At 45.2% G+C, this 23281-nt stretch overlaps 1 protein-coding gene across 1 annotated transcript in view; it reads right to left on the reverse strand.

Moving 5' to 3' along the window:
- ANKRD28 (ankyrin repeat domain 28) overlaps positions 1–14831 on the reverse strand; it is a 114496-nt gene extending 99665 nt beyond the window's left edge. The window contains exon 1 of the mRNA XM_032181482.1: positions 14782–14831. Coding sequence (XP_032037373.1) covers positions 14782–14808 — 27 coding nt within the window. The 5' untranslated portion in view covers positions 14809–14831. The remainder of the gene's footprint in view (positions 1–14781) is intronic.
- Between the last annotated feature and the right edge of the window lie 8450 nt (positions 14832–23281).

Consider the following 23281-nt stretch of genomic DNA (forward strand, 5'->3'; position numbering starts at 1 on the left):
CAGTAGCTCAAACTGTTTCATTATGAATCAGCAGAACTATCAGAGATCATGGCAAAGACCATACAATTTTTTAAATAAAAGTAGATTCAAAAATAGATTTAAGAGCACTCCTGCTGTTGAATCGAATCCTACTTAATGATTTGCTATTCAGGAAAAAGCATAGAGCTCGAACAGCTCCCTGGAAAAAGGAAAGAGATGAAATAACAAATCTGCAAGGCTGGAGAAAGACTGCAAGTCTATGAAGCATCCCAAAAGATGTAAGTGAAAACACACGTTGATCCTCTGATGTTCACACCACTATTAAAAAATGAAAAATGATAAGGGCAGAAAAGGAGTAGGGTTCTCAAGAGATTGCAGAAACCCTTATCTACATGTTACCATGTCATTTCAGCGTACACACATGCATCTCTTAAAACAGGAATTGTATACACAAAAAACCATGTCAACTTTCACATTTCTTGTGATACACCTGGGATGGACACAGCTTTAAAAAAAATAAGCAAATTAAACCTACTGCAGCTCAGAGACCATCTTGATGGTCTTCAATGTTGCTTTTAAAGTATTCCTTGGCCAGCACTTCCAAGAGAATTTCAATGGAAAAAATTGGGAAGAAATCAAAGCAAGCAGAAGATGAATTCTGATCTGACATTAATGTTAGAGGACAAATAACAAGACAGACAATAGCAGGGCTCCTAAAGCTCAGGGAACAAATCTTTATACAGTATTTCGCGCATCTTTTAGCAAGGTAATTATCTGGATAAAAATAAGGAAGCGTGCTATGAGTCACAGCAATTCAGACATAAATCAGCCCACCAAGAAAGTTCCTAACCAGGACGGATTGTTTAGGAGACAGCTACTTTTCAAAAACATTATACTTCAGCAAGACCAAAAGAGAGTAATGTTCCCTGATCCGAACAGATGCTTGTCACATTCAAAGAAGAGACAACTCAAGAAGTGGCCACACACATTAAAATCAAAGAAGGAAACAGCTTCAAAGACATTGAACTCCAGTTCTAAAGCTGATGAGCACTTCTGTCCATTGTAGGTTAACCCCAAAGGTTACCCCAAAGGTTTGGCTGCACAGAAATCTGAGTGCTTGAGATGCAAGAGGACAGAAGTTGAGGAAGAGTTAAAACTCCTTAGACTTAACACTGAGCACTGACTTTCTGGTACATAGCTGTCACACCCAGGGAAAACAACTGTTAAAAATGGTTGTTAGAGGGGAAAAAAGCATTCCATATTTAGGTACCTGCCAAGGAGCAGAGATTACACTTGATCAGTAGCATTTATCAGACAGCAGTGTGGCAGTTGCTGAGGGAACCTTGTACCAGCAAATTACCTCTCAATCTACAGATACAGCTTTTAAATTCGTTGTTTTTAATCATCAGAATTTAATTTCCACACATTTGAATTTTAGTAATTCCAGTCAACCCATTAAGGGGGTGGGAAAAACGGGAAGAGGAATTTAAGAGCATTTTAGAAACTACAGTGAACCTAGAGGTCCTTCAGATAGACGGATAAAACACAGACCCTACTCAAACAAGAAGCACACATTTGTGAGATGAAATCAAGTGACAGGCATAAAAAAGGATGCCCACTGGAAACATCCAGCTCATTCCCCAACAGGAACAAAACACCGTAAGCAAAAGCTTCCTTGGACTTGTCCATTACCTCACCTCCACCCTCAAAAGAAAAGTAATAAACCTCGAACGTGTATTTTTAGAGTCAATTTTAAAGCCAAAACAGAAGTGCATCCAAATGGCCTCACTTGGTCTTTAACGAGGAAGTGTTATAATGCGGTGTGTAACAACAGTGCATTAGAGTCAATGCGCTACTACCAGGGCCAGCAAGCCAAGGAGCTTCTGAATGTCTTCTGAATACCAAGTATTAACTGGATGGCTACTCCATTAACTGTAGCCATACAGGATTTTGATACAGCTCAGTGATCTGCAGCTTTTTTTTCCCCCCAAATACAAGCTCTAAAAGAGAGCAGACCTGCAGACTCAGAGGCACGTTTTCAGCGTATGGCTGTAGCAGGATGAGGCCTTACCAGAGAGAGGCCCCTCTGAGTCAATGCCAGGTCAGATACCTGAGCAAAAAGCATGCTTGCATTATCTTTTTCAGCATGATTCAATGGGAAATGCAGAGGACACTTCCATACACTTCACAACTTTTTTCCTCAGGGGAGGAACACAACTGCTCGGACAGGAGGCACAGTCCAACAGCCAAACGCCTCCCTTACCTGCACCCTGCCAAGTGCTTTAAGCTGAAGGCATGACTGGCACTTCCACGTGAATACAAGAGGAAAACAAGGTGACAAGCTGTCACCTGCCACACGCTTGTGCCACAGCTGACTCCACCACACGGGGACAGCCTGCAGAGGGAGGTAAACTGGGTGCCTCGGCCTGCCAGCCGCCGGTCATCTTCTTGGGCTGGTTGGAGACAGCACAGCTTTCAAGTATAGCAGGATGTGGTCATTACAGGAAAAAAAAAAAAAGTATTTTTGCAAGGCAAATCAAGAAATAATATATATCAAAAGAAAAAAAGAGTCACAATTTCCTAGATAACAGAATACTGAAAGGGATGTGAAGAAGACAGGCCAATTGTTACTACAAAGCCCTCCTGTCTGGTGGACGCACGACATTCCCAAGATAATTGATCCAAACTAACTAATGCCATCAATCTACATCAGATTACTTAAACCCATAAAGACCATGTCATTTATAGCTGCAGTGGCCTTATACTGACAAAGAAGAATTCACTTCCAAAGCACTGTGACCCCACAAAACCTAGGCACAACGTGCTTAAAAGAAAAGCAGCTGGATTTTTCCTTGACGGACAGGAACCCAAAGAGAATTGTGCCCCATGCAGATTCAAGGTTTTCACTTCTTTGGAGGTGAAGAGGATACGGGTAGGAGGGGGAGGACCGGTGGAGTAAGACCTTTCAAACACAGAGCCACCAGGTGATGTGCGCTGGGTAGGGTGTGCTCCAGAACACCCAACGCCAGAGACAAAAGCACCGTCCTACAAATTGAATATTCCAGCGCATGCACCACACCTCTCACGCACCGCAGCATTAAGCAACACTGAAGAAATTGCTCTGCCCTCGCTCCTAGAGAGCTTAAATCCATCTGTGGGGCAGAGACAAGAAGCTATGACTAAAGACTTGTGGAGGGAAGCACACCCCACCTCCCTGACTCGCCAGGCTCACCCCTCCAGTACTGAGGCTTCATCAGCACAGGACAGCTGACGGATTTCACCGGGTCTGCCCTTCATCTAAACACAGGGAGAGATGAGTTAAGAAGCCCTACTAAACCAAAGTAAATCATCTGGTTTTGTATTTATGCTTTTTAGATGTGTTTAAATAACACTGGGTACCGGTTAAGATGTGCTCATCACTGGGCTTTTATTACTTTTACTGTAATTCTTAATTTATGATTTCATCAGGGCATTTAATAAAAACAAAAAGCCAAAAAAACATCTTCAGGTTGTTTCAGTTACCTGTGTCACTAATACAGAAAGCTTCCCAAAATGCTGAGCACAGTTATTGTACGAAGGGAATACTACAAACAGCTATTGACCTTCATCAACCACTTGTAGGTGGTCACCGAGACCATCAACAGTTTAGGATTCGCACAGCTCTGTCAGCCTGTGCTTCTTCCCAGGGGAAGCTCTTCATTTCCTCAACTTCTGGTTTTCGCCCCTGAACAAACTGAGTAAGAGCAGTAACTGTAAGGAAAGCCCCATTTGTCCCCAAAGAGGCTGCCGATGTCTGACGTTTCACACATTTGTTCCAAGTGCATAGCCCATGACTTCTGTGGGTGAAGCACTTCAAACCCAACCCTTTGGCAACAAATAAATACTACTTCAGTCTTATTTTTCATTTGTTTAAATACCACTAGATACCATTTTTAAATCTTAACAAGTTAGATTCCTGCATTTCCCTAAAGTAAGTTTTAAACTAAAAGTTTCCCTCTCCTGATTTCTACATCCTTGAGCAGAGCTTTCCCTTCAAGTTCCCACAAGCCAAGCCAATAAACCACACTGAAAACAGATTAACCTTTTGTCTAGTCTTATCACCACCAACCTTTGTACAACATAACACAAAAGCACAACAGAAAGTACTCTGTATCTGTTATAAGACACAGAACATTTAGTACAGATTAGCAAAAATTACCACAAATGACATTTCATTCGCAACATTGATCAGATCTGTTTTAAAACACGAAAAGCCACACAACACAGGAGTTCTCAAAACTTTGCTTACTTTAAATAACTTCCATTTACTTGAACATAGCAAATGATTTTTCAGACTCTGCTATCCTCCCCTATTTCCCTCTATCAAAGGGGGGATTTGGAATTGGATTCTTAGGTAAGCTCTTATATACCAAACTACTTTTCTTGTTAATGCTTTGCAAAAATACTTCTTTATTAAATGTCTGCCAATCTCTCTTTTTCCTCTTCATTTCCCCTGCAGCCCAGTGCTCCTTTGCTTATCTTTTACGGCACTGATGAGGGTTTTGACACCCATTAGGGGCAGCAGTGAGGGTGCCAGTGCTCTCCCCCATCATCTGCTCCAACACCCCCAGCACAGACAGCTGGCCTCCCCGTGAAGCAGCCCCTGAATGACAGCCTAGCATTTTTAGGCAAATAAAAAAATAAATTTTAAAAAATGCTCATGACAAGCAGTTTCAAGAACAAGCATGAAGCAGAGGCAGTAACCTGACATTCAATAAGTCTTCCTGGCTCCTAAAAAAAAAAAAAAAAAAAGCGAGGAAGTATAAGGGCACTGACATTTATCTTCCAGGTTCTTCGGTTTTTAACTCAAAAAATTTACAACAGCTACATGATAACAAGCATACAGGTGCTATATTGATAATGATTTTTAGCAGAGACTGTTAAGTGCAATGCCATTGTACCCTTATTTGCCAAGGTAATTATTCCCAGTGCATTCCAGTCAAGAGACACGTCCATTTTTTAACCACGTTTTGTAGTTGTATCATGGTTTATTCCACAAAATTAAACCAGACAAATTAAACAAATGCATGAATAGCAGCATCCATAACCCACTGAATTTAAAGCTTTGTATCAGGATCAAAATGGGAAACAGAACCAAGTGTGGAACAGTCCATCCAGGTAAGGTTTTCATTAATGGTGATTTAAAGTGCTCTCTTCCTTAGCTGCTGATAAAAATATTTGTGCAACCAATGCACTTCTGTTGTGGCACTTGCACAACCACATACTAGGTGATAACTGAAATATGAAACAATAAATTTAACTACCATTTTATACTCCCATTTCCTACGGAGCTCGGATTAAAATAGTTTTTCTCCCATTACAAAAGACTTCCATTTATTCTTAGCCTGACACGCAATTATTTTTGCTTTATTGATTACTTGCGGAGAAGTGACCGGTTACTATTTCAGCTTATCTTGACTTACTCCTTTTTTCTACCGGCGTATTTTCTTCTCAGATATTTCCCTGCCCCGAACGTGTATCTGTGCGGGGAGATACGGGGAGCACCAGTCACAACAGGCGTGACTCCGAGCTGTCACTGGACAGCGTCCAAGAACGGGAGCTGCACACACAGCAGCACACCAGGGAGTTAAAAACCTGCTGAAGGGCTTGCTGTCCATACACGCTCCTCTGAAGGAAAGGCCAAAAGCAGGCTGAGCTTGCTGTGGGTGTAGTTTTCAGGTAGCTGGATTACCTGAGCACAACCTGGGAACCTCCTGATGAGAGATGGGAGGAAAGGAAGTCTCCTCCGTGTCGCTTCCAGGGCTCTGGCTGTGAAAGCTGAGTAGCAGAGGACATGATCAGCCTGAGGGGGCAGAAAGCAAACACAAGGAAAAGCTGCGAGAGAACTGGCACGCAGTTGTCATACACGACATGGGAAAAAGCAGAGGGTCCCAGAAGGCAGCACATGTGGTAAACAAGGACGGTACAGCAGCACTCTGCTTGCCTCGGGGTTTTCACAGCGACTGCAAGAGGCCCCATGACATGCCATAAACCACCGCGGGCGTGTTCCTGGGACCCGAGCTTCTCTCCCCATCACAGAGGGATTCACAGCCACGCTCAGACCCCACAACAATCACGAACCAGACAAGAAAAATCAATCACATTGCCGAGTTTCAAAGCACAGTTTAATAAGTTTCAGGCGACCAGCATTCAAGTCACTTTGCCAGAAAGAGGAGTCCCAGGCAGGCTACGCCCAAACTCTTCTGCTCACCTCCCCTGCCAAAACCCAAAGGACATTCACAAAGGACACCTCTGATTACATTTCTGGCACAAAGGAAGACATTAGAGTGAGTTTATTTGGGGCAAAACCGTCCTTTCTAGCTCCTACTTAGGAAAACTTTCAAGGAACAACTTTGCAGTCATCCGCTAACCTCAACAGCCTCTCCCCTGCCTTTTCACCGCTTTGCAGAGGAAAAAAAGTGAGCAGCAACTGCTTAAACTCACATGCAAGCACCTATCAAACCATGGCCTCAGGCAAGAGATTAGCAGCCAGCGAGTCTCAATCCTTATTGTTGGAGATTTTGCAAATGGGAGAAAAGAAGAAAAAAGAAACACAACAGAAATCCAGGAGAAGCACGTCATTAAAACTCCATCCTGGCTGATGAAATCCTTACCCTTCTGCCCACCTTTAAAGATTAGGGCCGTTCAGGCAATACATTCCACTTCTCCCTCCCACACACACAAAGTATCTGTGGCTCCTTCTCCTAGCTGTCAGCTGAAAATGCTGGCCTTCACTACAGCAGATAATATCCAAGTGGCATAATTAGCCCCGTTTTGGCTGTTCATTAACCTCTTAAAAGAACGGTATTATACAAAAACTATACCCTAATGCCTCTGAACCTCACTCGTTGCTGGTCATTTCCATTGTTCCTCACCTGGTGAGAAAAAACAAGCCTGGGCAAACATACAGCGTGGCAGCTGCCCCACAGCATCCCTCACCCGGAGCAAGGAGCTGGCATTGCCAGCAGGCACTGTGTGCTCGGCACAACAGCAGGCAATGAAATTTTGGGGACACTTCACTCCAACCATCCAGGGAGACAACTTTGCAGAAGGAAAGCGATCGCCCTGCTCCCCCACGTCGAGGGTGGGATGATGAGATGGGAAAGCAGCGAGGCACCCTAAACGCTTGCAGGGATTTCTGTGGTCATTGTGATAGGAAGAGAGTAACACACAAACAAAGCTTAGCTTGAAATACAAATATACATATATGAAACATCTTTTTAACTATCAGACCTTCTGCAAAATTTTGTAGCCACTTGTGGGTGCAGAGTCAGGCCCCGTGGTTCTTCTGCTTTGATGCCAGCAGTTGTTCTTCAATTCTGTATGCAACACATGTAATGCTTCAGCGATTATTAAAACAGTTTTTAGCACCTATGCAACGTTGCATGAATTTTATTGAGCTTCTGGGGAGAACTCACAGCTTTGCTGAAACGCAAACTATGAAAAATAACAAACCACAACTGCCCAAAAAGTGATAAGCATTGTGACTCTTTCAACAGCCAATTCAGAGTATGCAAAGTCCAAACCCATTCAAAAAAAGAAGAAAAATAAAAAGATTGGGCTGCAGGCAGGCAAATAACTCTTCCAAAACAGTAAGTTTGATGTTCTTGACTCGAAACCATTTTCCACATCTCTTGTTGGAAAAAAAGTAGGAAGCCTTCTTCCTTATATTATTCACAGTGTTAGCTCAACATCAGATGCTGGGAGAGTCCCCTCTCTGTGGTGTAGAGAGGCACAACAAGTAGAAAAAGGAACCAATGTCCCTGTAAATGGAGCTCCAGAGGACAGCTGGATAGCTGTTGGCTTTCAGATACCTGTAATAAAGCCCTGAAGTTCATCAGAAGAATAGCTTTGCTGTTCACCAACACGGACAATGCCAGGTCCTCACCCTTTTTCTCCGCTGCTTTACAAATCTCTTCTTCACCTTTCTTTCACTTTCATTATGAGGACATCGAAGGAACTCCTCTTTTACACTGTATTTCCTCTGGAGTAGGTTACCTTGACTATCATGCCAACCCTGATTGTAGCAGCTACCATTTGTTAAACGCCTTGTAAAAAGATGAATAGCCATACATGTCTATGCACAAGTCACAAAATGTTATTTAACCTTTTCCTGAAAAAATGTATTTTAATAGGCCTCTCAGTCTGTGACCTAGGAGATAACAGTCTGCAAAAGGCTGCGTGCTTGGGGATGGAAGGAAACAGGAAACATAACACCTTGGGGGTAGGAAGGCAAGAAATAAATAATAAGAAATGAGCTGGGTGGTTACTACAGGATCGGGAACGATGCAGGGCAGTTAGAGCACTTGCAACCTTGCAGGTGACAGAAGTGAGAAGAGAAACCATTCTCCTACAAGTCCTCCTTAATACTAAAATTATCTCCACAAATGAAGGAACACTACTGAGAAAAAACAAGAGACACAGCAGTGCTGTATAATAAAATACTGCCCCGGCATCTGAGACAGGATCAAAAGAAATGAAAGCTATCAGAAAGGACCAATACAGATTATAATCTGGCAAACAGACTGCACAGCAACACAATATTAAGCTTAATAACTCTTTTTATTGATCCTCCTGTTTTAGTGAGCAAGAACTGAACGATGTCTGCTGTTACAAAGGCACAGGAGGGGGGCAAGAAGTAGGAAATTGCACTAATATGCTATTGCAGTGTGAAGAGAGGTAGAGAAAAAGGAACAGACACCGTACAGAGATGTGAGGAAGGACAGAAACATCAAATGCTCAGGATGGACAGAGACGGAGTTGCATAGACTGCCCTCCTGCTAACCACAGCAATGGACAGAGGCAACAGTGACCTAGAGATGGGACAGGATAAACCAGAGCATCACTTACCCCAACAGAAGTGAGCCTGCAGCGATGGGTTAAAAGGATTACCTTAGGAATTCCTTACAGATGCTAGTATATGAATAACTACAGAACTTCCTGAAAGTGTGCTTTTTTCAACTGTCTAAGACTTAAATGTGTCTTCCAGCTACAAGCCAGGCAGGTCCTTGGGCTCCTGGGCTGCCCACCACTGGGTGACCAGGCTCCTGAATGGAAGGATCTATTTCCTCCCCGTTAGAGGTACTGCTATGTAGAGGGCACACAACAAAATCTTGAAACAAAGCACTGAGCCCTTTATGGCTGCTAGAGGTTCTCCAAGTTCTGCATTGGCCTCAGTGCTCGCACAACTGCCATCTAATTCCCATCTTGTTGCGCCAAGTAGAGTCCTTGCTTGGGCCCCTTTTCTTCATTCCACGGAGTGCCCTTCTATAGCTTTGCTTCAGCAGAGTCAAAACAACCAAAACAACCACGCAACCCCAGCCAGACCCTTGCTTTCCTCACCACGCCAAATGGAAATGCAGCTGGGGGTCCTCCAGCAAGTGAGTGAACCTCCAGCGTGACTGTGGGGCGATGCTGAATGCCTTACAAGTTCTCTGCTGCTGGAATTAGGAAGAGCATGAAGTGACGGCTCGTTGTTTCAAATAAAGAAACACTGAACATTTAGGATGGCTTCACAACAGCTCGAGGCACAGAAATGGACTGCACGACACAAACAGGCACAGAGAGGTACAAAACCTCAATCTCTACCACCTTCTCCTAAGAAGAGCCAGGTTACAAGTAAGAGGCATCACTTTCCTACTCTGTGGTAGGAAAGCTTGTTTCCCCCACATAGTTCTGAAGTTTACCAACACAAGCAAAGGTTTCGTGTTGTTGCTGCCATTTGTTTCACCCCAAACCCATTTTAAAAATACACAGACCTTTGCTTTTACAACTCTCAAGTTCAAATACAGTTTCAGTAATTCAGGGAAAAAAAAAAAAAAAAGAATATTTATATGTTGAGGCTGCCCTGAATTGATGGGCTCACAACCAATGTTCTCTTTGCAGGGTGTCCTCCAGTCCATCCACATACGTACCAGCAGGTCGCAGCTGCGCCTACTTGATGCAGAAACGATCAATGAAAAAAATCTAGAGATTATATCCAATCCACAGTAAAGATCATCTCATTATGGTACAAGTAATTAGCTGCTTCATCTAACAAGTGGTTCCTCAATGCACAGGGATGCCACAGACCAACTGTTTTGCCCATCACTGCTGAGGTTTCCTCGATAACCCTCTGCACTTGCCCAGCTGGCTATAGCCACTGCATCTTCCCTCCTCTCTCCACCTAACACCTCATATCGAATATATCTTCAAATGCCAGCTAGAAATTTATCCTCCACCCCCAAAGAAGGAAAACAAACCCCCCATGGAGCAGTGAGGGACTGCTCTGTTTATTATTATTTTTTTATTGAAGTATGTGAAGCGTTTTGTGATTTGTATTCTGATCCACGGTACTTAAACACAAACATTATAAATAACTTTGAAACGGTTAGTCACTGTAACTACGGCAACAAGGCTCCCACTCCATTTCCAGAAATAGGAGTAGAGGTAAGAACAAAATACAAAGTTGGCAGGAGCCAGAAAACAAGCGATCAAATATTAGTTTGACCCCGGGAAGGCCCAGCTGACCAGAAGAAAAATAAATAAAAGGAAGACAGCAGCTGAGAAACAAAGTAGATGCCACAAGGTGAAGTGCAGGATATTAAGTGTATAGTACCGAAGGTGTTTAATTTCGGTCATCCACAACCCTTCTCAGTGAATGGAAGTGAGGACAGAAATTTGGGAATCTAGCAACCCACGTGAGACACCAGATTGATTGCTGCTTCCCAGTGTCAGCAGATGCTGGCTTCCAAGAGGAAGCATCAGCTTTTACACCAGTGCCAACGAAGTTGCTTCTTCACAGGCAAGTGGACATTTGCCTCATTTTCTCCCCTGATACTTGCCTCCAAGAAGCAGCCACAAACCCTCGCTGCAACCCACGTGAACGACCCTTTATGCCCTCACAGGAGGCCACGGAGCCAACAGGATCTGCCACAAGGATCGGGCTGCAGAATCAAGGCTTGCTTTGTCTCTCCACAACCTCTTTTTTTTTTTTTTTTTTTTAAAAAAAAGTTTGTTTTCCTCCTTTAGAAGAACTGCTTGTTCGCAAGTCAGGAGCTCCGCGGCTATCAGCGAGGAATCTGATCCCCCACGCCAACAGCCCGGGGATCCAGGCCCTCTCAGCGCAGCTAACAGGAGAGCTGGTAATTGCTTTGTACAGCAAGATAGTCCGGGTTCGGGTTACCTGGTGGAAAACTTGGAGTAAAGAACCGTATCTTTTAGGTGCACGTGCTCTCTTAACCTGGGAAGGAGAGAATTACCTGCACAGCTGTACCTCACCCTCCTGGTGTGGTTACCTCACACACAGCTCAGAGATTTCGGGCAGGTTTTAGGAAGAATTTACGAGGAAGCGTTGAGAAGCGCAGAGTGGTTCTCACCTTCAGCAAGACCCCCAAAAGGAATCATTCAAAGAACGCTCTCACCTAAGACTTGCATGGAAAAACATGAAGAGCTCTCTCATTAACCTACCTGCGGACAGCACTTACAGAGCGACCCCACACCCACCACATCCCTCCCTCCCCGACCCCTTCTCATCGCTGCAGGAGACCGTCCCTCCTCCCGGCGTAACAAGGAGCTGCCTGGGACGTTTACCCTTGGCAGCAGCTCCAAGGGAGCCAAGCCTGACGCTGGCACCGATGAAAATAGCAACCACGGAGGCACTCAGGGCGCTCACTATGACACTGCAAACATTTGCTTGACTGCCAGCTGAACGAGGTCCATCCGAGCCCGGGGAAAGATATAGAGGGGCAATAAAGAAGTCAGCGCTCGCGCTGCTCAAGGACTTTCAAGATAAGTGGTCGCTCCGATATCCCCTCGCAGTGGTTGTTCACACTCCGGTCCCTTCCACCCGCATCTGGCTGATGGGAATAAATGCATCCCCTCGAGCACAGTCTAGTGGTCATACAGAAAGATCCCACAGAAGCTCCTTTCAAAAGCCCGTTCCCACAAGCCCTGTGATTTCTTCCTATCCCACACTTACAGCCCAGGAAAACAGGAAATGCAGAATCAAAACTGCGATGTACTGAAAGGCACAAAGAAATAAATAAAGCTTTACAGGCCATGCTGCACCCAAGGGACTTTGCCTCAAATAGATATATAGGTCCAAAATTAAAGACCAAATTCAGCCAGTTTTGATCAGGGCTTCGTGTATTTCAGCAGAACTACACTGATATGTAGGCTTATGCTGGCCTAAAAGTCAACTTGTAAGTGCTTATGCAGGTATGGTTTTTAACAGAAAAGCCAGGAAACCCTCAGCTGTCAGGCTACCGACATTTCACCTACCTGCTAAAGAAAAAATGGACTGTCATTCCTTATTGAGCGACTAATTTAAGGCTCTTTAAAGCAAAAATTTGCCTGTTTGGGGAAACCTTTACTATACCTGCAAACTGTGCCTGAATGACCCAAGCCACGCGACACTTTGCCTTTCAGAGCTGAGAAGTCCAGGAGACCAAGGCACGCCGTTAATAACCACCCAAAAGCAAGCTGCTTCTCTTTCTTTTCACCGCCTCTCCAAAAGGTCTGATAAAACATCAGCGAACCTTGACCTCGAACACCGCTTTCCAGGCAGTTTGCTACAGGAAAGCACCACGGATTTTCGGGACGGAGCTGAAACTTCCTTTTACAGCCTGCTTCCCCCTCCTTTGGTGTTGCAGCAGTTCAAGCAGCTCCTCATCTAGAAAAACCTGGCGCACAAGCAGCACGCTATGAAGATAGTACAAAGGCAAACAAACTGAAGGGGAAATACCTTAATCATAAGGCACACTTACTGCATTTTCCATCTCTGCCTTGAATGGCTTAACCTGAAATAACAGAATTTGCAGGTTTACTTCATCTGTTTCCAAGCACGCCTGACGTTGCACAGCAAACCAAGAACCATGAGGACAATCTGGAGCTTCCAACTTCTGTAGTGATTGCACTTTCTATCCCAGAGTCAAACGATTTGCTATCGAGCATTACAAGCACAAACTTCGCTCTGTGCGGGTCAGTTTAGCTTTGCATGCAATTTTTGCAACAACAGCTTGTAGTTTTTTTGATACCTAATATCATCTGAAAGCAAACAAGTCCCTTCTGAAAGCGTACACCCTGAATTATTTCAGAACTCAGCAAAACATTACTGCCTTGCAGGATGGCAAAGCAACAAAGCTCAGGCAGTAACACAAATCTGTTGAGCACGTCCCTGGTGGCTGCTTGCTGAGCCCAAGGAAGGGCCTGCTCTCCCCAGCACATGGTAAAGCTCCATTCTGAAAGTGAAATGCATCAAGCTGGCCTCCAGAGACAACCAAATATTTGAGTTTCACAAACACGTGAAGCACCTGTAGGATCAAAGTTTTGTTTATCAGCGTGCTACGTCAATCAAATCAACTGCAAGCAGCACTGGGATTTCACCCTAGGAGCCTCAAAGCAGAATTTCTGACCTCATCATAAACTCTCAGGCACCGCTTTTACACCACATTGCAATACGAGGGGTAGGGAAATATCAAGCTGCTTGCTTGCATGCCCTAGGTCTGCCTCTCCCCAGCAAAATCGCGATGCTTAAATTAGGAATACAGAGCCCTCCTTGATCAAGGGGCATCAACAACTTGACTTGGGGAGGGGAAAAAGTCTTGAGAATTACACAAAAGCAACGCCTGACGCAGCAGACCCTTTGTTGCAGATACCGATCTGCTAAGGCAGGGAATTCGCAAGTCACTCCCGTGCTTCCCGCTGGCAGGAAAGCGCCAGCACCTGGGCACCTTTGCACTGCCCCGTGAAACGCAGCCAGCGCCGAAGCAAAGGCTCGCCGCCCGGGCTCCCAGCGCACGTGATTACCTCCTGCACTCCAGGCCAATGCACTGGCGTGGAGTATTTGGTCCAGGTAAACACGCAGCGTGCTCCACCAAACACCAAACTCGGCTCCTCCGCTTTTGTATCCTACCCAGGGCAGGTTTACCCCAGCGAGCCGGGGGCGTTGCGATCTCAGCGCAGCACCTGATCCTGAGGCCAAGGCACCTCGCACGAGAACACTGAGCTGAAGGAGCTCTCCGTGATTAGCAAAGCAGGGAAACTTCGTGTTAACACGGTTCCTAATGATTTTGGGGAATCCTGAAGAAAGCAGGATTTGACAGCGCTCGCAATCGAAGACCCCCGCCCACAAGGCAAAGGTAACGATGCTGCCAGCATCACCCCCCAGAAACGCTTCTCCAAAACCAGCGCTCTCCCCCTCCCCTTCCCACCTCCCTCAGCCCTTCAGGGGAGGGAACATTTCGGCTCCCAAGGTACCGATGAACCCCCGGAGACCCCCGCAAGCCCCACACCGGGGTGAGCCCGCTGCTGGCTGGGCTCTGCTGCCTATCCCCCAGCGGCTCCCTGCAGAGGGGCTCCAAACACGGGAGGGGCGCACCCAGCCCCCCCGGAGGGGCAGCACCAAACCCCACAGAGCCACCCCGTGTGGGTGCCTTTTGGGGACGAGGCTCCAAAACCCATTTTTTTTTGGGGGGTGTGGGGACGGCCCGGCGGGGAAGCGGGGCTGGAGGGGAGGGGAGGGGGGGGGGGCGCCCCCTGCCCGCTCTGTGCCCGACCCCGGGGGGACCGGGAGGGTCCCGGGGGGGTACGGGGAGGGGGCTCCCGGCCCCGTCCGTGACCCGGCGGCGAACAAAGCCGGGTGTGTGCCGGGGAGCGGCGGCACATGGCGGCAGCAGCCATGCTGCCTCCCTCCCGCCCGGGAGGGAAGGGAGGAAGGGAAGGAAAGAAGGAAGGAACGACGGGCAGAAGGAATGAGGGAGGGGAGGCGGCGGAGCTACCCACCTGCTCGCGGAGCTTGAGGAACACCATGGCGATGGCGACCCCGCCGCACCGACCGCCGCCTGCCCGCCCGCCCGCAGCCGCCTCAGCGCCGCGCCCCGCCCAGCGCGGCCCCACCCCCTCCGCGCCCGCCCGCCCGCCACTGCCGGGCTCCCGCCAGGAGCGGGGAGGGATAAGGGGGGGGGGGGGAAAGGAGGCCCCGCCCCCCCGCTCGCGGCAGCACTCGCCCGCCGGCTTCAAAGGAGCCCGCCCTCGGCCCGGCCGGCGCCACCAAGGGGGGCGCTGATTGGGCAAGAGGAGGCGGGGAGGAGTAAGGTCGGCGGTGATTGGAGGGGAGGGAGAGGCGGGAGGGAGGGCGGTGAGGGGAGGGTGGGCTGGGGGCGTGAGGGGCGCAGCCCCGCGCCCACCATTTTGGGGGGAGGATGGGGCGGGGCGGGGCTGGGGGCAGGGTGTGCGCTGGGGTCAGCCAGGCCTGAAGGGAGGGAGGGAAGCAGCAGGGAAACGGCCACAGGGTCTGCCACAGCACGAAGCACTGGGCCAGCCGTCCCCTGCCAGCAGTGTCACCACTGAGCCGTGTCCCCAAGCACCACGTCCAATCTTTCCCTAAACACCCCCAGGGACGGGGACTCCACCACCTCCCCGGACAACCCGTCCCAGTGCCTGGCTGCTCCTTCTGAGGAGAAATTCCTCCCCATTTCCAACCTGAACCTCCCCTGGCACAACTCAAAGCCATTCCAGGGCAGCTCAGAGAGAGGCACGGCCAAATGACCAAAATGATGAGCTGCGGTGGCTACGTACAAATAACAAAGTACAAAAGAAAACCAATTCCAAAGGTTTTTTCCACTACATTTGAACCGTATGTATTTGCAGAGGACCAGTGAGGGTGTCACCTGCTTAATTCTTGTATTTAATTTCAATAAATAATTTACAGGCTTGCAGGTAGGCCTCTGCACGTCAAGCACAAAGAGCATTGCCATAGACAGGGCTGCATAAAACCTCCAGCGAAAAGAATGAAAAGCGGCACCAGGGGCACTGAGAGGAGAAGTGCTGATCTTCCAGAAAACAACGCTGCAGCCAGCCAGCCCTGCCTGATAACTTGTGGTTTGGAAGGGTTGGTTTCTCCCGAAATGCGATTCTTCCCCTCCTTCCTCGCCCCCAAAGAAAAACAGACTGAAGAGAAAGGGGGTTTTTGGAACTGCGCATTGCTAAAGACAACACTGATGGGAATATTTGTGGTTTCTTGACTTTCCTGTAGCTTCAGAATTACAGAACCACAACTTCTGAGCACTCCACGTGTAGTGAAATCTACTTGAAGACTTTAGTATTACCTAAAGAAGAAACAAAGAAAGTTTAATAAAGCAGCCACATGTATTCTGTGGAACACTTGTGTGTGTATTTTTGCCCTCACCCATGCTCTTGCTGTTGATTCCAGTAGGAGTCGGGAACATGAACATATTCTCTTGGTGACTGGCAACGTTGGAAGAACAGAAGGGTTTTCTGTAGGTGCTAGCAAAGACAGATCTTCCTTTATCTTTGAGTATGAGTAGCCTGATGGGGTGTGCTTGTTTATGTCATTTGATTTTAACCGGTTAAGATTGCAGTCCTATTTCACCAGGCAAAAGAAAAAAACAAAACAAACAAACAAACAAAAAAAAATTGTCACACTTTCTAAATCAAATTTGTTGACATCTAGATATGCCTAGAGATGCTGATTAGCATAAGTAAATGTTTTAGTTGATTCTAAATAGGCCTATATTTTAGTACTTGGGCAATTTTTTGTTTGTTTTTGAATAAAAGTGTACTGTGTACAACTATGTACAACTATGAAAGACGTAGATTTTGACAGTATGTAAAATGGTTGGGATGGCAAAGTGGTAAAGACGCTGGTGGCTGTGGAAATTAGAGATAATTTTATCAGTACAGTCAGTGAAGGAGAAAATGACATCAGAAAACATTGCCTGTCCCCATGTTTGACTGCGCTACTTTTCAAAGAGAAAGGAACGTCTGGGAGCTGATAAAGTTCCACTTCCTCCTGTGAAGCTTATCAGTTTACGGACTTGTTCAAGAGAAAAAAAAAAAAAAAAAACTACTTTCAGTTCACCTGGTAATTTCTACATGTAGGGAAGTCATCGTACATAAAAATGTGGCGCTTGTGCTTGCCAGGACCTCCTGCAGCTCAGAGCCAAGGCACTGTTTCAGCAGCGGGAGGTGCACCTTTATGTTGCCCGGGCTCTAGCTGGGGAGCCGGCCTGCTGGTTTTATCGTATGTACTTAAACATGCCAGGAGCAAACTGAACTCTGACCCCAGATCATTGCGGCTTTCTGTGAGTAATAAGATAATACAGTATGAAAAAATTAAGTGCTAAAACATGGAAGTTACAATACAGATCGTGGAGATACTTGCCTGGTTCAGGGCAAGCACGGTGGCTACTGAGGTCGCTTATATCCATAAAGGTGAATCACACAAAAGTGGAGGGGGCTTCCTGATATCAGTCAGTTGCATGTGAACACTTTTTTTTTCACAGGTCACAATATGAATTATTGTCCCATCATTATTCCGTGTAAAACAGTCCAAGGTGTTGTTACAACTTGAACAAAAATGCATAATATGATGCTATCATTAGCAATATTATCTGATCTGCCAGGGTGCTACAAAATACAGTGTTTCACTTAAGAGCAATATAAATAATATAAATAAAAGCTCAGAAGTTAAATGCAACACTGCTGTAAGGAACTGAGTGCTTCTTGTTCATTTATGTCAGGGTAACTTCACCTACATTATGTGTAAATGCCCTGGTTTCACCTATCACAGGGTCGGTAACTGCACAGGTGTCCCCTAGGAACATGAGCAGTGTTTCACAGAAGTCTGTTAGTACTGACACACAGACATGCTGAAAGCTGCGACGTTTCTGACAGGGTTCAGAACCCAAACCTGCAGAAGTTGGAAATTCCTGCACCGCCTTTTAAATCAGAAGGTTTGTAAATGATTAGCAATGCAGCACTCCTGAGGGCACACTTTCAGCAGGGCGCAATAGGCTTCAACTGCACGGCTCCCGTTAACGTTAATGTTAAATCGCCATGCTGTAACTTATCCCACGGTGTGTAACACTACCCAGTGTTTTAAAGATAGGACCATATGTGCTGCGCTGAAATACATAATGGGACCGACTTGAAGAGACCTCATACAGGAGATGTTTTGTAACTCACCCAAAACTCATTCATGATTTATTTAGTTTGTCAACAATGCCTGTATACAGAGCTCTTTTTAACCAAGGGTTTCAGCCCCAGCAAGGTTGGTCTTTATTATTTTTTTTCATTCTGCTGCATGGGTAAACAGGCACAGAGGTCGACAGACTTACACAAGGTCATGGAGTGAGTCAGTGCCACGGCTAGGAATAGAAGCCAGGAGCCCTGATTGTCACTACCCTCCTCCAACTGCTGTCCCATGCTCCTAAATCACAGCAGGGCTGGTTTTATTTTTTGCACATAATACGATGTGTCTGAAATCAATACAGTTTCGTAACTTCCTATGCAGGGATGCATTATCTTTATGAATCAGCATTACTAGGGCGCTAGTCTTCCGATGGAAACCAAGCTCATTTTGTAACAATATACGAAGAACATCATCATGAGGGGTTTTACACATGCTCTCACACGTTTTATCCATCAAAATCTAAACCAGACAAGGTTTTGTAATTCTGTTCCCAGAGATGAGGTTTTGAAGCACTGGCTGTTCACAGCTACAGATTGTAATGGAAAGATATTGAATATCGTAACGGCACCATCAATCAAGCAGCATTGATTGGCATTGCAGAAGCTCCATTATGCTTATGGATGCTCACTCGACCAATTTCACCTCAGGTGGGTGCAGGGCCAGGAGGAGAGGGAACCGGGGCGCCTCTCTTACTCAGAGAATGTGTTTAATAACCAGAGGAGGGCAGGGCACACACGAGTGGCCTTGGCAGGATCAACATACAGCCAGGGCTGGCCCAGCAACTTTAAGCTCCTATCAGTCACCTGTGCTAAGGAAAATTCAAATAAAAAAGAGAGAAAACAGAACATAAAGAATATAGAGGGTGAAGCTACAGTGGCAAGACATTGCATCGTCACCTGCATGTTTTATGGGAAAAACGTGGGCTGTTCGACGGCCAGGCCTGATGTGCCCATATGCTGCCAAGTTACTCTTACTAGTAAAGAACAGGCTCAACAAAGGGATACAGCTGGCTTTTACAGGGGTAGCTATTTGGCTTGAACTAGCATACTACAAATCCTGTTTACATTTCTTGTTTAAATAGCAGGCAACCTCCCCCCCCTCCCCCCCCCCCCCCCATAAAATTAAGTTTATCTTCTTCAGCAGGATAAAGGGACTTAAAAAGGCAAGAGAAAGGTGTAAAGGACCCTAGGCCTGGGTCTAACTTTTACACAGAGATGAATTTTATCCCAAATCTCCTTAAGATTTCTTTGTTTAGAAAGTCTCAAAACTGCCCAGATGTTAATGAAAAGACTTTGTACACCATTAGGGATGGGATTACAAAAGACTAATTCTGATTAGTTGTGAAGCCAGAATGAATCAAATAACAAGTAAAGAAATAAATTGTACCTTTAAACTTAATTGAGACATGGAGATTAAAAAAAAAAAAAATCGGTAACATATTTCCTACTACTTGTCATGTTTTGAGATGACTCCTTCAAACACTCTGAATATCAGCTCTCTAGACCCTCTTGTATCAACTTACCTTTAATTAGTGCTTGGAGAAGAGGAGAGGAGAGGAGAGGAGAGGAGAGGAGAGGAGAGGAGAGGAGAGGAGAGGAGAGGAGAGGAGAGGAGAGGAGAGGAGAGGAGAGGAGAGGAGAGGAGAGGAGAGGAGAGGAGAGGAGAGGAGAGGAGAGGAGAGGAGAGGAGAGGAGAGGAGAGGAGAGGAGAGGAGACATAAAATATTAAAGACAGACAAAACACATATTAAAAATATTTCAATAAATAACTCCAAATGTCCTTTTGCTGTGTCAGTGTACCTCAGAATGGCCAGTAATGGCAAACTGGAAATTCCAGTGGGCTGTGATCTTGCAAATTATTTTTTCAGGCTTGGCCAGTTCTTTGAAGAGTAACACCCAAAGTGAGGCACCCAGTAGGAAGAGTTTTGGACAGTCATCCTGGCTAGCCGAAAGCTTGTGCACCATAGAAATCCTGATGGGAAGCTGCAAGTGCCTTGCTGCACAGGGATATTTAGTCAAATATGCATTTTACCAGTGCTCTAGCAAAGTATTAAAGGGAACTCTGTTGGAAATACTGATTTTCATGTAAGAAGCAAAATAGAGGTTCTGACTTCCGAACAAGAAGTTTCTGAACATCTGAACCCCTAGTTTTGATGATGGCTGACGTAATGCTAATATCCCAGCCAGGTGCTAATTTAGAGAAGACAATTTCTGTGTACATAAATTTCATTTCCCGATGAGCTATAGATTCGCTATTGACTATATCCTGTGTTTTTGCTTTCAGAGTGGTTTGGTTTCAATTGTGGGCAAAATGATTCCAGTGTATATTTTATATGTTTGGCTCTAAAGCACTTAAGTGGTCACCAGCAGGAGGGAAGTACCAAGAGTGAAGGAAAAGGCAATTTTTCAAAGAGCCAGAACCCCAGCTGAAATGAGCTAGTGTATACCTAAAATACAAGGTGAGCAGTCAGAAAGGAGGAGGGTTCTGGGTGCTGCTTTCACATGTTCCCCATTGACAATCAATACTGCAGTAGTGGATGCCATGAAAATGGGGCCAGTGTCCCCTGTGGTAAAGGAGGGTGAAGACGAAGAGCATTTTGTCTTACCGATAGTTTGGTTGCTGCAGTAGTCAACTTTCTCAACCCTCATTGCCCTCGAGGCTGCAAATATCAAAATATGAACAAAAGTGCAAAAACTAGACACACGGATTCTCACCTACTGATTATTTTACCATTTCATGTAACTGGCCATTACACATATGAATGTGGTAATGCAGCTGCCTTGACACATATTGAGAACCTTAAGTAGAACTTCTGAGTTCATACAACACATACACAGGCCCCTTAACTGTCACAGCAGAGAGCTTTTCATTGTCCAAATATAGTGGAAGAATAGTCACTATACATCCATTGTGGAACAAGGATTCTATCATAGAGAATACCTGTCTTTAACATTTATTTTTTTCTTGAAGTACGATTTTTTGAATACTTTGATGGTGTCTGCGAGCCTACAGCCCCGCAGATATGTATGTAAACGCTTCTCAGATAAATACTTTTATCATCTAAAGGAATAAAGTGCTTGAGGCAGAAGACAGGAGTCTCTGGGAAATACACTACTGTGATGAATATATTTGTCAACTGAGTGCCATAGAGATGAATTTCAGGGAAGATGAAAAGGGTTTTCATGACAGCAAAAAATTTGTAACTCAAAGAAGAGAAAATGAAGCAAACAGTTTGCATTTATCTCTGCATCTTAATAGACAGCCCTATTCCTGTTTTCATGATGTTGTCTTCATTCTCATTCTAAAGGATTTCCATTTGTATAAAATATTAAAAAGAAATGGAGTCGTACAGGTAACGCTTAGTACTCCTGTCAGGCGCAGCAGTTGCAGAGCCAGGCTAATATGTAGATATTTTAGTCTGAAGACTTTCATTTGTACTGCTTCTAGTGCTGCTTTGGACCTGACAGTTGACATGCACAGAGAGAATGCATTAAAGCACCTAGAATTTTATTATTAATTATGATTTGATAAGTTGCCTCTCCCCACCCCTCCCTGGAACATATGCCTCGACAAATGAAGTCAGAAAGGCATTTCAGCTCTTTGATAGCTCGGCCTGCCACTACAGCACTGGAACCAGTGTTTGTTTTCTTTTAGTACGAGCAAAGACTGAGCCCTGAATGAGAGCAGGCTGCAGGCAGCATGCTTTCTAGCAAGGATCCTTACTGCTGAGCGTGTTCTACCTCTTTGCCTGCCAGAGTCTGAGTTTCTTAACTTGTAGATAGAGCACGCTGCACGGCCTGTATTTGCTCAAACTGGGAGGAAGGACTGGGCTGAAGACTGTCTACGAAACAGGCACAGAAAATGATATTTTCTACTCGCTGCTTCTGGGAATAGCACCATATACATACCATATACCAGACAAAGAGGTGTTTGCTATCTCAGAGAGTTTACACTATAAAAACAAGTTGTGTATTAACTGTGTGCCTGTTAACAAGAGAAATGAGAATCTGAAGACTTTTAATGAAGCTAGGGCAACTCTACAGATAAAAGCTCATATTGTACGTTTTGTGAAGAATATAAGAACTTTTTGCAACATAAAAGCATGATCTGTTTTGTACTGTGCAGTGCAACACGTTATACAGTTGCTTATGATTGCATTTAGACCAAGATACGCTTCTGGTCCAATGTTTTATTTAGTTTGTAGCATTTTTTTTAATAGCAAGGTATCATACTTCCCTTGGAAAATTGGAGAGAATAACCTACAGATCAGCTAGGACTGAGATTAATGTAATTAAAGCTGTTTTACTGAAGACATTAACACCAGATATTCCCTAAAGTACTGACTGTGGAGTTCTACATTGCCATGAGGTGATTTTGCTAAATTTAGATTTGTATATACACCAAAATAGCATAATTAAATTAAAATACTGGAAGAGTTCCATGTAACATATTTGGTAATGGTTATATTCAGGCTACTGCTCTGTGCGATACCTTGCTGATTTAGAGAAAAACTTTGCATATGCACACAGGCACATTAGTAAGTGAAGCAGAACATGAACTTGTATTGAAAATGCTGCATGCACACTGGATACACACTTCAGGTTTTCCAGGTCTATAAAATATTCTAAAATGAATTAAACAGATTTTCAGGAATTATGTGATGTAATCATACTGGGGAATTTAAACTCCTTTGTATTATAGCAGCTAGTTATATGTTGAACATCCTGCAAAATAGGAACCTTGGAAAAGAGTGGCCATAAGCCATGCCATGGATACAGTGCTAAGCAGCATCTTCTTCTCATTTGAAATATGGCCCAGACACAGCCACCCACACGTAACTATATGTTATACCTGTCTAAATATATGCATTTCCTCATTGCTGTTATTTAGAACAGGCATGTGGCTCTCTGTGTGGAAATGTTCATTTTAGTGTTATTATACACATCAGTGCTACACCTAAGATTTGCTTCCAGGAGTTTCTTTTGTGTCTTTTTATAAGTAGCAAAGAAAAACTTCCTGAAGTAGGGAACCCATGTCAGTACCAGTCCCCGTACAGGCACAGAGGAAAGAGGCAGTTTTGGACCCAGCAATTACACCATTGCATGCTTTTGTCAGGAGGCAGCAGCACAGGCTGCAGAGACTGAGTCAGTACCAAGTGCTGCTTGTAGGTGTGCTAACTGACGGGGCTGTCTCAGGATTAGTTTTCAGCAGGCTCCTCAACACAGGCTGACTTCAAATCCAAATAAAATCCAGCTCAAAAGTCATTTTACTGGCTAATATCTTTGTTCT

Source organism: Aythya fuligula, chromosome 2 (assembly GCF_009819795.1).
Source record: "Aythya fuligula isolate bAytFul2 chromosome 2, bAytFul2.pri, whole genome shotgun sequence".
Classification (NCBI taxonomy): Eukaryota; Metazoa; Chordata; class Aves; order Anseriformes; family Anatidae; genus Aythya; species Aythya fuligula.